The 14,761-nt window shown below is 49.3% G+C and overlaps 1 protein-coding gene across 2 annotated transcripts; it reads right to left on the minus strand.

Annotated features, from left to right (window-relative positions):
• Window positions 1-676: 676 nt before the first annotated feature.
• LOC104593059 (uncharacterized) lies at window positions 677-3,169 on the minus strand. 2 transcript variants are annotated; one of them, XM_010252728.3, is made up of 5 exons: window positions 2,869-3,169; window positions 2,572-2,669; window positions 1,947-2,234; window positions 1,061-1,100; window positions 677-974 (listed from the first exon to the last, which is right to left on the minus strand). In XM_010252728.3, the coding sequence occupies exons 1-5, from the start codon at window positions 3,111-3,113 to the stop codon at window positions 881-883; spliced, it is 765 nt and encodes a 254-aa protein (XP_010251030.1). In that variant the 5' UTR covers window positions 3,114-3,169; the 3' UTR covers window positions 677-880. The 2 variants fall into 2 exon arrangements, with proteins under 2 accessions (XP_010251030.1, XP_010251029.1); XM_010252727.3 differs by having other exon boundaries at window positions 1,061-1,103.
• Window positions 3,170-14,761: the final 11,592 nt, after the last annotated feature.

The raw sequence follows: 14,761 nt of genomic DNA on the forward strand, positions 1-14,761 counted from the left end.
TCCACTGTTTTGTGTAGTCTGACTTCCGACTCTGAGGGTACAAAAATATCTCACAAGTGATGCAGTATAGGATTCAGACCAATTAAGTAAATATTTACAAAGTTGGTTTTTAAAGATCCCTCTTCGTATATATAAGGAGAAAATGATGTAGCACAAAAGAAAGCTAATAAGTTTTATACAAGTTGGAACCATTCCAAGACACATAAGAAGCAGAAACGACGCCACCAACCTAATTTAATAAATATTTATCGATATAACATAATCACAAAATTTCTATCTTACTTTGTTTTTACCAAATTAACACCAATACAAAATTTCTATATTAATTCGTAATTACCAAATTAGCGTTATAACGAGATTTCAAATTTGTATTCAATTAAGACTTTCTTTTTGAAAAATTTTATTAGGATTCTATTATGGAGTGTTTTCATAGATTAAGAAACTTTCAATTCTTCTTCCAGGTAATTCGACTTCTGCTTTTTTTTTTAAGCTTCTCTAAACATGTTTTGTTTCCGTACTACACCACTAAGACCCCAGGAGCCAGGACAAGACAACACTCACCTCTCTCAATTAGTGAATAGATGCAAGTTCATGCCGCTTGACAAACCAACCACGCAAATTATACTGGAAAAATATAAAACAAATTATAATGCAATGACCAAAAAATGACTTCTTGTCATAAATCACCATGCAAGTAAATCAACTTCATTTATAGTAAATCGGTTCAAAATGCATATTTTGCACATTCTCTAGCGGTATAGCCTCTACCATTGTCCGCATGTAAGTTTCAGCCTCGTAGAAGACCTTGACAGAATGATAAGTGCTCAAAGTAAACTTCGTTCTGATGACACATTGATTGGAAAAACATCTTATCTGCTTATCATGGACATTTTTCTTGTGTGGAGATGGTCTTACTCTTCTTCTTTCTGGAAGCAAAGCTACTGGGTCCAACTTCTATGGACATTCTCTTTGTCCTGCAAATCAAGATAATTGTGGAATTTGCATATTAGTACGAGGAAATAAAAGAAAAGGCACTTTTTGATAAGTATAGGATGCATACCGTGTAGAGAGCTCCTCAGCCTTGATACCACCATCTTCATCTGCTAGTAATGATGAGAAACTATCAGAATGTGAAACATATTTGGATGACACAAACAAAAGATATTCCTCAATTTCCATCTTGACATCAAGGAAATAAATGACACATCAAACTGTATTTTTTTATTCAGATTTGATCATTCAAATTTCTGATTATAGGACAGAAGCAGTGATATGGTGCCATTTGGTATACTGTTTTAAGGTTTTAAGACACCTGATCCAGAAATCAGAGCATTTCAGGAAAGAGGAGACCAAGTCAAGTTAGTACACATGCAAATCCTGACATTTTTAACTAGCTGGACTCAAACTCTTGGATTCGGGGTTTCTATATCCTGGGTTTTAAGTTACTGAAAAGGTTTCTTCCATGAAATAAATTTTTTACAGGAAACTTCTTCCTATGAAACTACTTACCAATATGATGCCCAAATTTCCACATTCATTTGTCTTGGAAAATAAAAACATTTCAACATAGAGAAAGACAATCATGGTCAGGTGATCTCACTTAAAAAGTTGAGAATGTGAGAAGGGGCAACATGAAAAAGGATGAAATATATGTCCAAGCCCAGCTTGACCAATTACTTAAGCCACAATTTGCTACTAGGTAACTAGATGAAACCCCAGTTTGAAGATTAGCTGTTGAATTCACGCACTATCAGGTCTGGATTGTTTATTCTCTCAAACGATAGAGGCACACCACCAGGTCGATGTTGAGTATGCCACTCCATCACCCATACAGGCATGCATATGTTCATCATATATTGAAGTCCTATAATTCAATCCCAGGTTTGCATAACTCAATTAAAATGCAACACAAACAAAATTCCAATGTGATGCAGCATGATGCTTACCCACTATATCACCTCCATCACTTTCTTGCTCTGAGTCTGTACCAGAACCCCATCGATCTCCCCCATCATCAAAGTCCCAACGGCTTCCCACAGGAGGGGTCCAGAAGTCAGGTTCTACCAAATTACCGTCATCAATAGGCCTAATTTCCTGAGAGTCATCCTTCTGAACTCCTTTCTTTCTATCCTTCTTCAAACCACTGGCACTTGGTTTTGACAGCTTGCGAGGTAGCTGCTTAGCATCTTCTACAGCCATTCCATTTGATGTTGGATTCTCTGCTTCCTTTTGCTCTGTTCCAAAAATTCCGCTACTTCAGAATACAAGAAAAAATACATAGATATTTAGAATTAACGTATATTAAACTATGAGCACAAAAGTATCCTGAATAGTGTGTCAGAAAGCACTCCTGCATTGCAATTTACAAGGATGAAGCCTCAACACACACTTTTAGGAGAAAACAAAAGGCAACGAAAACGTAGAGAAGTAATAAGGTAGGGAAAAGAATATTCTGATTCCTAAGATTGAATAAAATCTAGTGCAATTTTTGCAGGTGCGAAGAGGCAACGGTGTCGCACTTCAAAAAACAAACAAACAAACCGAAATAAGGAAATAAAGAAAGAAACTAACCCAATTTATGAAGGAACCTTTTCCCGTTTATATGTTTCCATATATGTTCCTCAGACTTATTGACGGTATCCCCCGTTAGTTTACATATTAACTTTGATCTGCAATACCGTTCAAAAAGGAACTTGAGAGATGCATCAATTCAGAAATGAAATAGCATTCTAGGTATAAAGTTAGGGAGAAACAGAAAAACCCAATCATCTCATCAGCAGGAATTCTTATTTGCTACCGAAGTTTGCTGAATTTTTTATACGGAGCGAACCCTAACCACTAAAACCCTTTAAGCAGGAAGGGGTTTACCTACAGAGAGGGTCTTGTTTGAACATGTTGAGAGGAGGTTTTTTCTGAGATAAAGCAGCATCAATAAGACCCAATCGGCAGCGCTTGCTCTGACTGTACGACTCTTTGTCCTTGGCGGCCAGCTCATGGCCGGTTTCTAAGCATTTGAATCGACCGTTCTCGAGCTCTTCGAACGTCGGCGAACCCAGAAGATTATGCCCCTCCTTCACCTTGTTCTTCTTCTTCTTCTTCTCCGCCGTTGCCATTGATGCTTCCGATTTCCAAACAACCCCTCCCCTGATGAGCTTCTCTTTTACTTCGGTCCCGTCATTTTTTACATTTTATTTACTCGTCTTTGGTTATGGTTTGACCCAGTGAGCCCAAAGCGATTTAACGAGTGAACCAACTGGTTCTGACCGGGTTGATCTTTTAACCTCAGAATGGTTCGAACTAGAACTAGAGACCTATGGAGGTCAAAGCCGACGTGGCCGCATAGGCGCATGTGCGTCTAGGGCTTCTCTTTTAGGAAATGGGAAAATGGGCTTCTCTAAAATTCACCATGTCATTAATTTGATATTAAACAAACTAACGGGTGTTAATATATTATCATTTTTAATCTTCATAGAAAATATAAAATATATACAAAATAAATTAACGGGTGTTAATATATTATTGATGATGCACAATCTGGCCGGTCTTAGCTGTCGATGATCTTGCCTCTGAACTGAGTAACAGAGACCTGAAACGGGAGGAGAAGAGAAGCTCTGGGGAGAACCCGGCGTAAGGGCTCCGAAGCTCAAGTTAGAATCCTTCAAAGGCAAGAATAACCAGATAGCGCGAAAGTTAGCATACCTCGTCCCTAGGGGGGTAGAAGCCTTTTATAACCACCTCGCACTCTCACTTCCAGGCCTTCGTCAGGTCGGGCATGATTACTTCTGAACTCCTGCCAGTTCGGGTGTCATTTCCTCTGGTCGGACAGAACCGCCACTGTTCCTTTTGTCGGAGCCGTCTCTGCGGCTAGTGACGACGGTTGCAGGTGGCAGTGGCAGGAAGCCGTTTGAAATGCGGCTGTCAGGCGTCAGATCCCAAATCAGTCAGGTACGTCGCCCTCGGATAAAGACGTCCTTGGTGTCGGGTACGTTTGGCTGGCCTGGTGCTTTGGAAGTGAAGTGTTGGAGTGGCGAGCGAGGTGCCTTGAGTTCGGTTTGGAGTGTTCCGAGCTGCCACGGGTCAGCTTTGTGAGGCTTGGGGCCCAATATAGTTCGTGCTCCTTGCAGGGAGCTCGGGTTCTCAGTAGGGAGCTCGCTCTTAATAGTGAGCTCGGACTCCTAGTAGGGAGTTTGTTCTTAATAGGGAGCTCGGTTTTTAGGGAGCTCGGGTTCTTACTTGGGGAGCTCGGGCTCCTAGTAGGGAGCTCGGATTTAGGGAGCTCGGGCTCCTAATACCGAGCTCGGACTCCTAGTACCGAGCTCGGACTTGGGGAGCTCAGGTTTTAGGGAGCTCGGACCTTTGACAGGGAGCTCGGGCTCCTAGTACCGAGCTCGGGCTTAGGGAGCTCGGGTTTTTTAGGGAGCTCGGACCTTTGACAGGGAGCTCGCTCTTAACAAGGAGCTCGAACTAAGTACAGCGGTCTGGAGTTCGGGCTCGGTAGTGAGTTTGGACTTGCTTCCGATGTTCGCTTTGGGTGCTCTACTGTCCCGAGTTGCTTGCCTTTGCCACGTGTCGGGCGATCGCGAGGTCGGGACAAATTTCCCTTCATCAATTGCCCCCCACTCCCTGCGACAACGGTTTCGTCTTGGCGCGGGGAGTTTGCAAGGTAGCAGGAGGGTTTTGGTCCATGCTGAGCGCGCTTGCTCTAATTTGATTTTCAAAAAAGGGCGCGCGTTTGGGAGTCGTGACGACAGTTGTTCGGGAGTTGCGCTGCAGACGCTTTTACTGCGAGGAGACGTGCGCCGTTACCCCGTCAGTTTCGGGAAGACGCGTGCCGACACCTGTCCTCTGACAAGACGTGCGCGACGTTCCGTCAGTCTCGGAAAGACGTGCGCCGATTGGTCTTGGAAGACGTGCGGCTTAGCGCGGCTATGGGCCGTTGGATTGGCTTCGATCTGGGTTGTCGCTTTCCGTACGCTGTGGATATAAATAGTGCGTGGGGGGGGGACCCGTCCTTGCTACTGTTGTACATCTTGAGCTCGCGCCTTAAGTTTCAGCTCGCGTCCAGGCTTTTCAACTCGTGTCCCAGGTCTTCTTGCTTGTTCGAGTTCTCGCGGTATGCTTCAGTCTTCTTCCCGGGTGAGTGTTTTTGGAATCCCGTTCCATTTCACGATGTCTGGTTTGGAGGGTTCAGACTGTTCAAGCGGGTCTGATGTGGGTTCTACGAACCAGTTTGCGTCCCTTGGTAGTTCAAGTGAGCCCGATGTAGGTCCTGAGGAAGGGGTCGGGCCTACCACCCGAGGTGCTTTGGGTAGGTCGGCATCCACCTCTCGTCGTGGTCGGGTTGTAGATCAGTTCGGCCCTTCGACTATGACGCTTGAGGAACTTCAAACCCTCATAGACTACTATAATTTGCCCAGTGAGTACGGTTACTTTATCCCTACGGGGAGCTTTCCTTGGGAACACGGTCCTGATGAGATGGTGATTTTCCGGGAACAGCTCGCCACGGGGCTGCGACTGCCCTTCCACCCTCTTCTTGTCGAGGTCCTAAACCACTTCGGTGTGACGGTTGGCCAGCTTCACCCGAACTCTATTAGGAACTTAGTGGGAACGATCTCTTTATTTTGCGACGAGAACTTCCCTCTGGATCTGGAGATTTTTTCTTCTATCTTAATGTTGAAAAAGCAAGTGGGTCCCCTTCCTGGGCGTAGGCGGGCATACTACCTGTCCCTTCGCACGGGCTTCAAGCTCTTACACGGACTCCCCAATAAGGTCCCGGCGTGGAAGCGGGACTATTTCGGGGTGCGAAGTGCGATGGGGTGGCCGTTTCAGACCGGCTGGGGGGTGGCCGCTCCTGATTCCGGCATCACACTTGATGAGGAGACGGCGAAGGGCCTCCGGCAATGGGCGCGGCTTGGGCTGGATTGCCAATGGTATCTGACGGAGGCCAAGCTTATTGCTGCGGGCCTGAGTTCGGGTAGGTTCTTTCCCTAGTGATCTTGTCTTGCTCTTCTTTTACGTCTTACTGATGCCGAACTCCTTTTCGCAGGTACAATGGATTATCGAGGGTCCCGAGGTGCGCACTTGTTCGAGGGGATGAAGAGGAGAAAGCGGGTGGCCAAGCGAGCTCGTGCCGAGCCATCCCGAGCTGCGGAGCCCGAGATGGTTCCTCCTATGTAGGGGCCGGCGGGGGCTCCTTATGCCGAAACCACACACACGGGGGCTCCCGCCTATTCCGAGTCCGCTCATATGCGAGCTGGGCCGTCGGGCTCGGAGGCCCCGGGGGACTTCAGGAGCGTGCTTTCGCCTGTGCATGCTCTTCAACGGAGTAAGGAGGCGATGTTTCCTGAGGAAGTTGCGGCGTGGACCGAGCTCCCTCTGCACCAAGTGGCCTGCCGTGCCGTTACTCATGCCATGGTGGTAAGTGATCCCTTCTTTAGAGCTCGGCTTCTATTCTTTTATTCGTTTCTCTGATCTCGTTTTCCTTTGATAGGTGAACTCCTCCATTCACGCCTTGGCGAACCAGGTGGAGAAATGCTCGCGGCAGGCGCGAGCTGCCGAGGAGAATGCTCGTGCTGCTGATGCTGCTGCTCGTCGTGCGCGGTCTAGGCAGGCGAGGTCTCAGAGGGATGCCGAGGCCATGGGAGTGGTGGTGCAGCGCATGGCGTAAATGAAGCTGGACTTGGAGCACCAGGTCGAGTATCTTCAGGAGGATATCAGGGAGAGGACTCAGATCTTCTCTCAAGGCATCGAAGACGTGAAGAAGAAGGCTGTCAGCGATTACATTGCTTCGCTGGATTTCGATGACCTGATGGTAGACTCCTATAGGAGGGGTTTCAAGCTAAGTCGGTGGATGATCCGGAATACGTACCCCGACTTCGATACCAGTGCCATATCCACTTCGCGCATCACTCCGGAGATGGCTAATGCTGTGGATGCCGAACCAGACTCCGAGGGGGAGGCAGGTCCTTCGGACGTTGTCGGAGAGGCTTCTGATAACGATGAAGTAGCCCCGGGCTTGTGAAATGAAATGTCTCCTTTTTTTTTTTTGTACACATCTGTTTTGAAATGAAATGTCTTTTTGTTCATGTACTGGTGTCTTCGAGCTATATTTTTTGCCGAACTGACCATTTCAGTCCTTCAGTTCGTTTTATGAAATGACTTCGGCGTACTTGCCTTGGTGGCCTATAGATAGTACCTTCTCAAGTTGACAACGTTCCATGCTCGGGGTACTTGTTTCCCTCCTAGGATTCCGAGCTCGTACGCTCCCCCACCGAGTGTTTTCATTACTCTGTAGGGTCCTTCCCAGTTCGGTCCAAGTTTCCCTACGCCGGGTTCGGGCACCATGACCATACGGAGAACCAGGTCGCCAACGCGGAAGTTCCTCTTTTTTACTCGCGCGTTGTAGTACCGAGCTTCCTTTTGTTGGTAAGCCGCAGTTCGGATGTGCGCGAGGTCTCTCACTTCGTCCAGTAGGTCAAGGTTGGTGCGTAACTCGCCCTCGTTTGTCCGTTCATCGTACGCTTCTAGTCGCAACGTAGGCACTTCGATTTCCGCCGAGATCACTGCTTCGGTGCCATAGGTGAGGTTAAAGGGGGTCTCACCCGTGGCGGTCTTTTCCGTGGTTCGGTGTGCCCAGAAAACACTTGGTAGTTCGTCTGCCCACAAACCTTTGGCTCGGTCCAATCGCGCTTTCAGTCCGCGGAGGATGGCTCTGTTCATTACTTCTGTTTGGCCATTTGCCTGCGGGTGTGCAACCGATGTGAAGTTCTGACTAATTCCCATACTTCGGCACCATTCTTGGAACTTGATGTCTTCGAACTGTTTGCCATTGTCGGAGATCAGTACCTGAGGTAGCCCGAAGCGACATACGATGTTCTTCCAAAAGAAGTTTTGTATGTTTCGGGCTGTAACTATTGCCAGGGGTTCGGCTTCTATCCACTTTGTGAAATAATCTACTGCCACCACTAGGAATTTTCTCCCGCCTGTCGCTGGTGGGAATGGCCCCAGGAGGTCGATGCCCCATTGGGCGAAGGGCCATGGACTGGTGAGGTATTTGAGGTCGGCAGCGGGCTGATGGTGGATGCTGGCATGCTTCTGACACTTGCCGCATTTTCTGACGAGCTTGATTGCCTCTATCTTCATCGTTGGCCAGTAGTATCCTTGTCGAAGTGCCTTTTGGGCGAGGGCTCTACCCCCCATGTGTCCGCCACACAAGCCTTCATGGATGTCGCGAAGTACCAGCTCGGCTTCGGCTGGGCGCAAGCATCGCAGATAGGGGAGCGTGTAGGATCGTCGGTACAACCGTTCGTCTATCATGACGTATTTGGCTGCCAGGCGCTGCACCCTCTTGGCTGTGTTGCGGTCCACGGGGAGGGTTCCGTCTAACAGGAAGCTCGCGAGTGGGTCGATCCAGCTCGGCTCCGCTTCGGTGACGGGAGCGACCTCTTCTGCCCCACCGAGAATGCTGGGCCGAGGCAAGTCCTCTACGTACACGGTTCTCCTGGTGTTGTGGCTCGTGCTAGCCAGTCGGGATAGGGCGTCGGCCTCAGCGTTCTCTGACCTCGGGATTTGCTTGATGAAGTGTGATTGGAAGTTGAGCAGAGCTTCCTTTACTTTTGCTAAGTACGCAATCATAGTGAGTTCGCGTGCTTCTTACTCGCCTGTAACTTGGTTGACCACGAGCTGGGAATCACTACAGATAACCATGTGCTTTGCTCCGACCTTGCGCGCTAGGTTTATCCCGGCTATCAGTGCCTCATACTCCGCCTCGTTGTTGGATGCCGCGATCAAAGCGTAGTGCGTATTCCAGTTTTGTTCCGCCCGGGCCGCGTAGCACTATTCCAGCCCCGCTGCCTTGTTGGTTCAAGGAGCCATCTACGTGAAGGATCCAGGACTCCTCATCCCAGTTCGCGCTTGGTCTAACCAGGAGGGAAGCCACGCTGGCTGCTACTTCACGGGGTTCGGACTCGTTTGGCTTGGGAGCTCCGAGTTCGCCCGAACTGGGGACCTCGGGATCGACCAGCTCAGGGGCTTCGGGGTTGAACGTGCACTCTTTAATAAAATCTGCCAAGGCTTGGGCCTTGATGGCAGTTCTTGGCTTGTACTGGAGATCGTACTCGCTGAGTTTGATGGACCACTTCGTCAGCCGGCCGGAAACCTCGGGTTTGAGTAAAACTTGCCTCAGAGGTTTGTCGATCAGGACGATGACGGTGTGGGCCTGGAAGTACGGGCGGAGTTTCCGTGCTGCTACCACCAGGGCATACGCTAGCTTTTCTATCTGCGGGTACCTTGTCTCTGCTCCCTGCAAGATTTTACTAACATAATATATGGGTCGTTGGACCCGGTCTGCCTCCTTTACTAGTACCGAACAGACCACCTCGTCGCTAGCCGAAAGGTACAGCTCTAAGACTTCACCTTCCTCAGGCCAAGCTAAGGTTGGCACATTGGCGAGGTAGCCTTTTAGCTCGTCAAACGCGAGCTGACAGTCTTGGGTCCATTCGAACCCTTTGCCTTTGATTGCTTTGAAGAAGGGTAGGCAGCGATCTGCCGACTTGGACATGAAAAAGCTTAGGGCGGCTATGCGGCCGTTTAGCCTTTGGACTTCTTTTATTTTCCGAGGTGGTCTCATATCTAGGATGGCTTGTATTTTGTCTGGGTTGGCCTCGATGCCACGTCGACTGACAACGTAGCCCAGGAACTTGCCCGAGGTGATGCCAAAGACACATTTGTTGGGGTTTAATTTCATTTTATACTGACGCAGGATTTGGAAGACAGAATCTAAGTCTTGTATTAATTCTTATGAAAACTGTGTTTTGACGACCATGTCGTCTACATAGCACTCTATTTTTGTGCCGATCAGGGGCCGAAACAGCCTATTTACAAGTCTTTGGAAGGTCGCCCCGGCGTTTTTTAACCCGAAGGGCATGACCTTGTAACAGTATAGACCGAACTCGGTTATGAAGCTGGTTTTTTCCTCGTCGGACTGGTCCATCCGGATTTGGTTGTAGCCTGAGTAGGCATCCAGGAAGCTTAGCAATTCATGTCCCGAGGTCGTGTCCACTAGGCGGTCGATCCTAGGAAGGGGGAAGCAGTCTTTCGGGCAAGCTCGGTTCAGGTCGGTGTAGTCGACGCACATGCGCCACTTGCCGTTCGCCTTTTTCACCAGCACAGGGTTGGCCACCCAGCTCGGGTAATGGACTTCCCTTATGAAGTCTGTCGTGAGGAGCTTTTCGACTTCCTCGTCGACCGCTTTCCAGCGCTCCGGGGCTAAGTTCCGTTTCTTCTGTCTAACGGGTCTGACTAAAGGGTCAGTGTTAAGTTTGTGAGTTATAAGACTAGGGTCAATACCGGGCATATCGGCTGCGGACCATGCAAAAATATCTAAATTTTCGAGTAAAAAACTTACCAGTTCAGTCCATAGAGGTTCCTTGACAGAAGCACCAATCTGGAGTGCGCGAGCTGGGTCCGTAGGTGAGGTCGGGATCGCGACTGTTTCTTCTGTTGGCGAGGCTCGTTCTTTGCCTTGCTCCGTAGGCCGCTCCAGATCGAGGTCGCTGGCTGGCTTGGACTTGCCCTTTAGGGCGGCGACGTAGCACTTGCGGGACTCGAGCTGGTCGCCCCGCACTACCCCCACACCGAAGTCCGTAGGGAACTTCATTGCCAAATAGTAGGTAGAGACCACCGCCCGCAGGATATGCGTGATTGGCCGTCCTATTATGGCATTGTATGGGGAGGGGGTCGCGACCACCAGAAAATCGTGGTTGAGTCTGACCGCACAAGGCCACGTGCCGACTTCCACGGGCACCGTTATCTTTCCAAGGGGCCTGACTTCCTCCCCGCTGAAGCCCACCAGGGGAGTGCTTGCAGGTTTTAGTTTGCTCCTTGGCAGCTGTAGCCGATCAAATGCCGACTTGAATAGGATGTCCGCCGAGCTGCCTGAATCTACGAGCACGCGCCTAACTTCGAAGTCGCTGATCCTGAGTTTAATGACAAGTGCGTCGTCGTGAGGGTTGTGAACTCCCCGCGCGTCGTCTTCTGTGAAGAGGATCGGCTCCTCAGTCTTCGGCCTCTTCGGGGGGTTCCGCTCCTCGAGGACCGCTTCGCGAACTGAGGTCCGAGCTGCCGCTGATGTGCACCCCGCCACCACTGAACCTCCCACAATTACATGGATGGTTCCCCGAACTGGCCTTTCTGTCTGTCGCTGCATCGGTTCGGTAGGCCTGCTGCTGGTCTCCGGGGCGACTTTTAAGTGTTCGCCCGGCTGATCCGCTTTATTGCTATTATTGTTGTGCTGTACAAAGTTTCTTAAGCATCCGCGACGGATGAGCCCCTCTATCTCGTCTCGGAGGTTATTACATTGCTCGGTACTGTGACCGTGGTCCCTATGGAAACTACAATACAAATTCTTGTTTCTTTCGTTCGGATTTCCCTTTAGGCGAGGTGGCCATTTCACGAAGGGGGCGTCCTTGATCGTCATTAGGATCTCGGTCTGCCTCGTGTTCAGTGGCGTGTAATCCGTCCGAGCTGGCAGGGGAGCTCAGAACGATTGGTTCAGTTTTGGGTCCCAAGCCGGGTTTTTTCGGTCGGCCGAGCTAGAGGGCTCGCCGTCCCTCTTTCTTTTCTCGTTTCCGCCCTCGGTTCTTTGGTTGATTTCCTCCTCTGTCCTCATGAACTTGTCCGCGAGCTTGAGGAACTCGGCCACGGTCGCGGGCTGGTTAGCTACCATGTGCCACTTGAATTTCTTGTGCGTCACCCCTCTTTTTGTTGCGGCGAGCTGTACCGCGGGGTCTAACCGAGGTATCTGTAAGCATGCCTCGTTGAATCGTTTGATGTAGCCCCGTATGGGTTCTCCTTCCCTTTGGACTACTCTGAAGATGTTTTCCTCTGCTCTGGGGCACCGTTTGCTGGTGACAAAGTGTGTAGTGAAGACCTGCACGAACTGAGCCCAACACTTTATTGATCCAGGGGCCAGGTTCCTGTACCAAGTGCGGGCTACCCCCTTGAGGGTGGTGGTGAAGGCCACGCACATGCATGATTCGCTGGCCCTGGCGAGGTGCATTTGGGACTGGAAAGCGTCCACGTGGTCGTTGGGGTCGAAGGATCCGTCGTACTTGTCTAGGGGCGGGAGCTTGAAATCTCTAGGCAAGGGGACTGCCAGGAGTTCTGAGGCGAGGGGGGAAGGAACTGAGAGAATCGGGGCAACTCCTACCTCGTCCGAGCTCGTCTCGCCTTTGCCTCTGAGCTCGGATAAGACGCGGGTGGCGGTTCGTCGACTTCAACGGCGTCTTCGCTGCTGAGTGGGCCTTGTGCTGGCGCTGCTGGCCTCCGTGTGGCCGAGCTCGATGGGCTCGGAGTGCTGGTAGCCCACTGCTGCCAGTGCGCCGAATCGGTTTCCCACCAGTGGGGACTCCGGTTTGGAGACCCGAGGTGCTGACCTCGCGGGCGAGGTTCCTGATCCGCCTGCGAGCCGCGAGGCGGGGATGACTTTTCTTTCTCTCCGGCCTGCAGACAAGGCCTGGCTGTTTGGGGGATTCTGGGGCCTGGAGGCCTTTCCTTGGTGGAGGCGCCCATCCTGCGGAGAGGCCTTTACTGGCTTCGGGGCAGGGTGGCGAGGTGAAAGTAGTGGTTGGTTCGGTGTTAGTTGGGGGAATTGCTGCTGATAGTGGTATTGGGAGAGGTTGTGCAACACTTGGTGCTGGTGAAGCTGGTGTTGCTGGAACTGCTGCATCTGGGCTTGCATTGCCCGCATGCATTGCATTAAGTCGTCCAACCGATTTTGGCTAGCTGCCAGGGGGACGACGGTTGGTTCAGTGAAGGTAGTCTCGATGGGAAGAGGGAAGGGGATGTTTGCGGAAGGTAGGCTTACAGGTGCCACTGCTTGTGGCGTAGTCAGATTGGGGATTCCATCCACCGTGAGGGCGATGGTGAACTGCCCAACACACACCACGGGAACTTGGAGCTGTTCCCCGGTGGTGTTTGTCTCTGTGCCGCGTCCAGCGTTGCTGGATGAGGCCATAAGTAATGAGTTTTTCAGAGAAGAAGGAAAGGGTATGAAAGTTTTGGAGGGAGGCTTTTTGAAGCGTTTCCCACAGACGGCGCCAATTGATGATGCACAATCTGGCCGGTCTTAGCTGTCGATGATCTTGCCTCTTAACTGAGTAACAGGGACCTGAAACGGAAGGAGAAGAGAAGCTCCGGGGAGACCGCCACTATTCCTTTTGTCGGAGCCGTCTCTACGGCTAGTGACGACGGTTGCAGGTGGCGGTGGCAGGAAGCCATTTGAAATGCGGCTGTCAGGCGTCAGATCCCAAATCAGTCAGGTACGTCGCCCTCGGATAAAGACGTCCTTGGTGTCGGGTACGTTTGGCTGGCCTGGTGCTTTGGAAGTGAAGTGTTGGAGTGGCGAGCGAGGTGCCTTGAGTTCGGTTTGGAGTGTTCCGAGCTGCCACGGGTCAGCTTTGTGAGGCTTGGGGCCCAGTATAGTTCGTGCTCCTTGCAGGGAGCTCGGGTTCTTAGTAGGGAGCTCGCTCTTAATAGCGAGCTCGGACTCCTAATAGGGAGTTTGTTCTTAATAGGGAGCTCGGTTTTTAGGGAGCTCGGGTTCTTACTTGGGGAGCTCGGACCCTTAACAGGGAGCTCGCTCTTAACAGGGAGCTCGGGCTCCTAGTAGGGAGCTCGGATTTAGGGAGCTCGGGTTCTTAGGGAGCTCGGGCTCCTAGTACCGAGCTCGGACTTGGGGAGCTCAGGTTTTAGGGAGCTCGGACCTTTGACAGGGAGCTCGCTCTTAATCAAGGAGCTCGGGCTCCTAGTACCGAGCTCGGGCTTAGGGAGCTCGGGTTTTTTAGGGAGCTCGGACCTTTGACAGGGAGCTCGCTCTTAACAAGGAGCTCGGTCTAAGTACAGCGGTCTGGAGTTCGGGCTCGGTAGTTAGTTTGGACTTGCTTCCGATGTTCGCTTTGGGTGCTCTACTATCCCGAGCTGCTTGCCTTTGCCACGTGTCGGGCGATCGCGAGGTCGGGCCAAATTTCCCTTAATCAATCATTTTAATATTTATACATGAAAAAAAGGAAAAAGTTCAAAAAATATTTTCAAATATAAAATACATAAAAACATAGAAATTACAAAAAATATAAAAATTATAGAAATTGCAAACAAAATAAAAATTATTTTCAAATTATAGAAACTATAGAAATCGAAAAACAAAATCAAAAAATAAAAATTTTAGAAAAAACACCAAAAATTATAGAAAACACAAAAATTACAAATAAATAACAAAAATAGAGGAAAATTCATAGATTCTAGAAAATAGAAAATGTAAAAAAAAAAAAACAGAAATTATAAAAAATATTGGAAATTATCACAAACACTAAAAATGCAAAAAAAAAACAAGAAAATTGAAAACTGAAAAGACCATTTTTCCTCTAACTTGCCATTCAAGGGTTATTTGGTCATGAAAATTGTTATTTATGCTGGCATGGACACTTCTGTTAAGAAGCATTAATAGTGCATTAACAGAAGGTGAGTTTTGGAAAATAAAAAGTTACTGACATGGTGAGTTTTAGACATTTTGAAAAGTTGTAGTGAATTTAAGGGAACTGTTAAAAACTCGTTGTGACCAACTATACCCTTATTGTTACAGTATTGTCTTAAAGTACTCCTAATGTTTTGATAATTGACTAAGTATGTATTTGGTTTCATGGGCATTTATGGATCTGTTTATTTGTACTTTTTCACTATAAATGTTTATTGTTTTTGTTGTTTG

This window comes from Nelumbo nucifera, chromosome 3 (genome assembly GCF_055504915.1).
Source record: "Nelumbo nucifera cultivar China Antique chromosome 3, China Antique-T2T, whole genome shotgun sequence".
In the NCBI taxonomy this organism is placed as follows: Eukaryota; Viridiplantae; Streptophyta; class Magnoliopsida; order Proteales; family Nelumbonaceae; genus Nelumbo; species Nelumbo nucifera.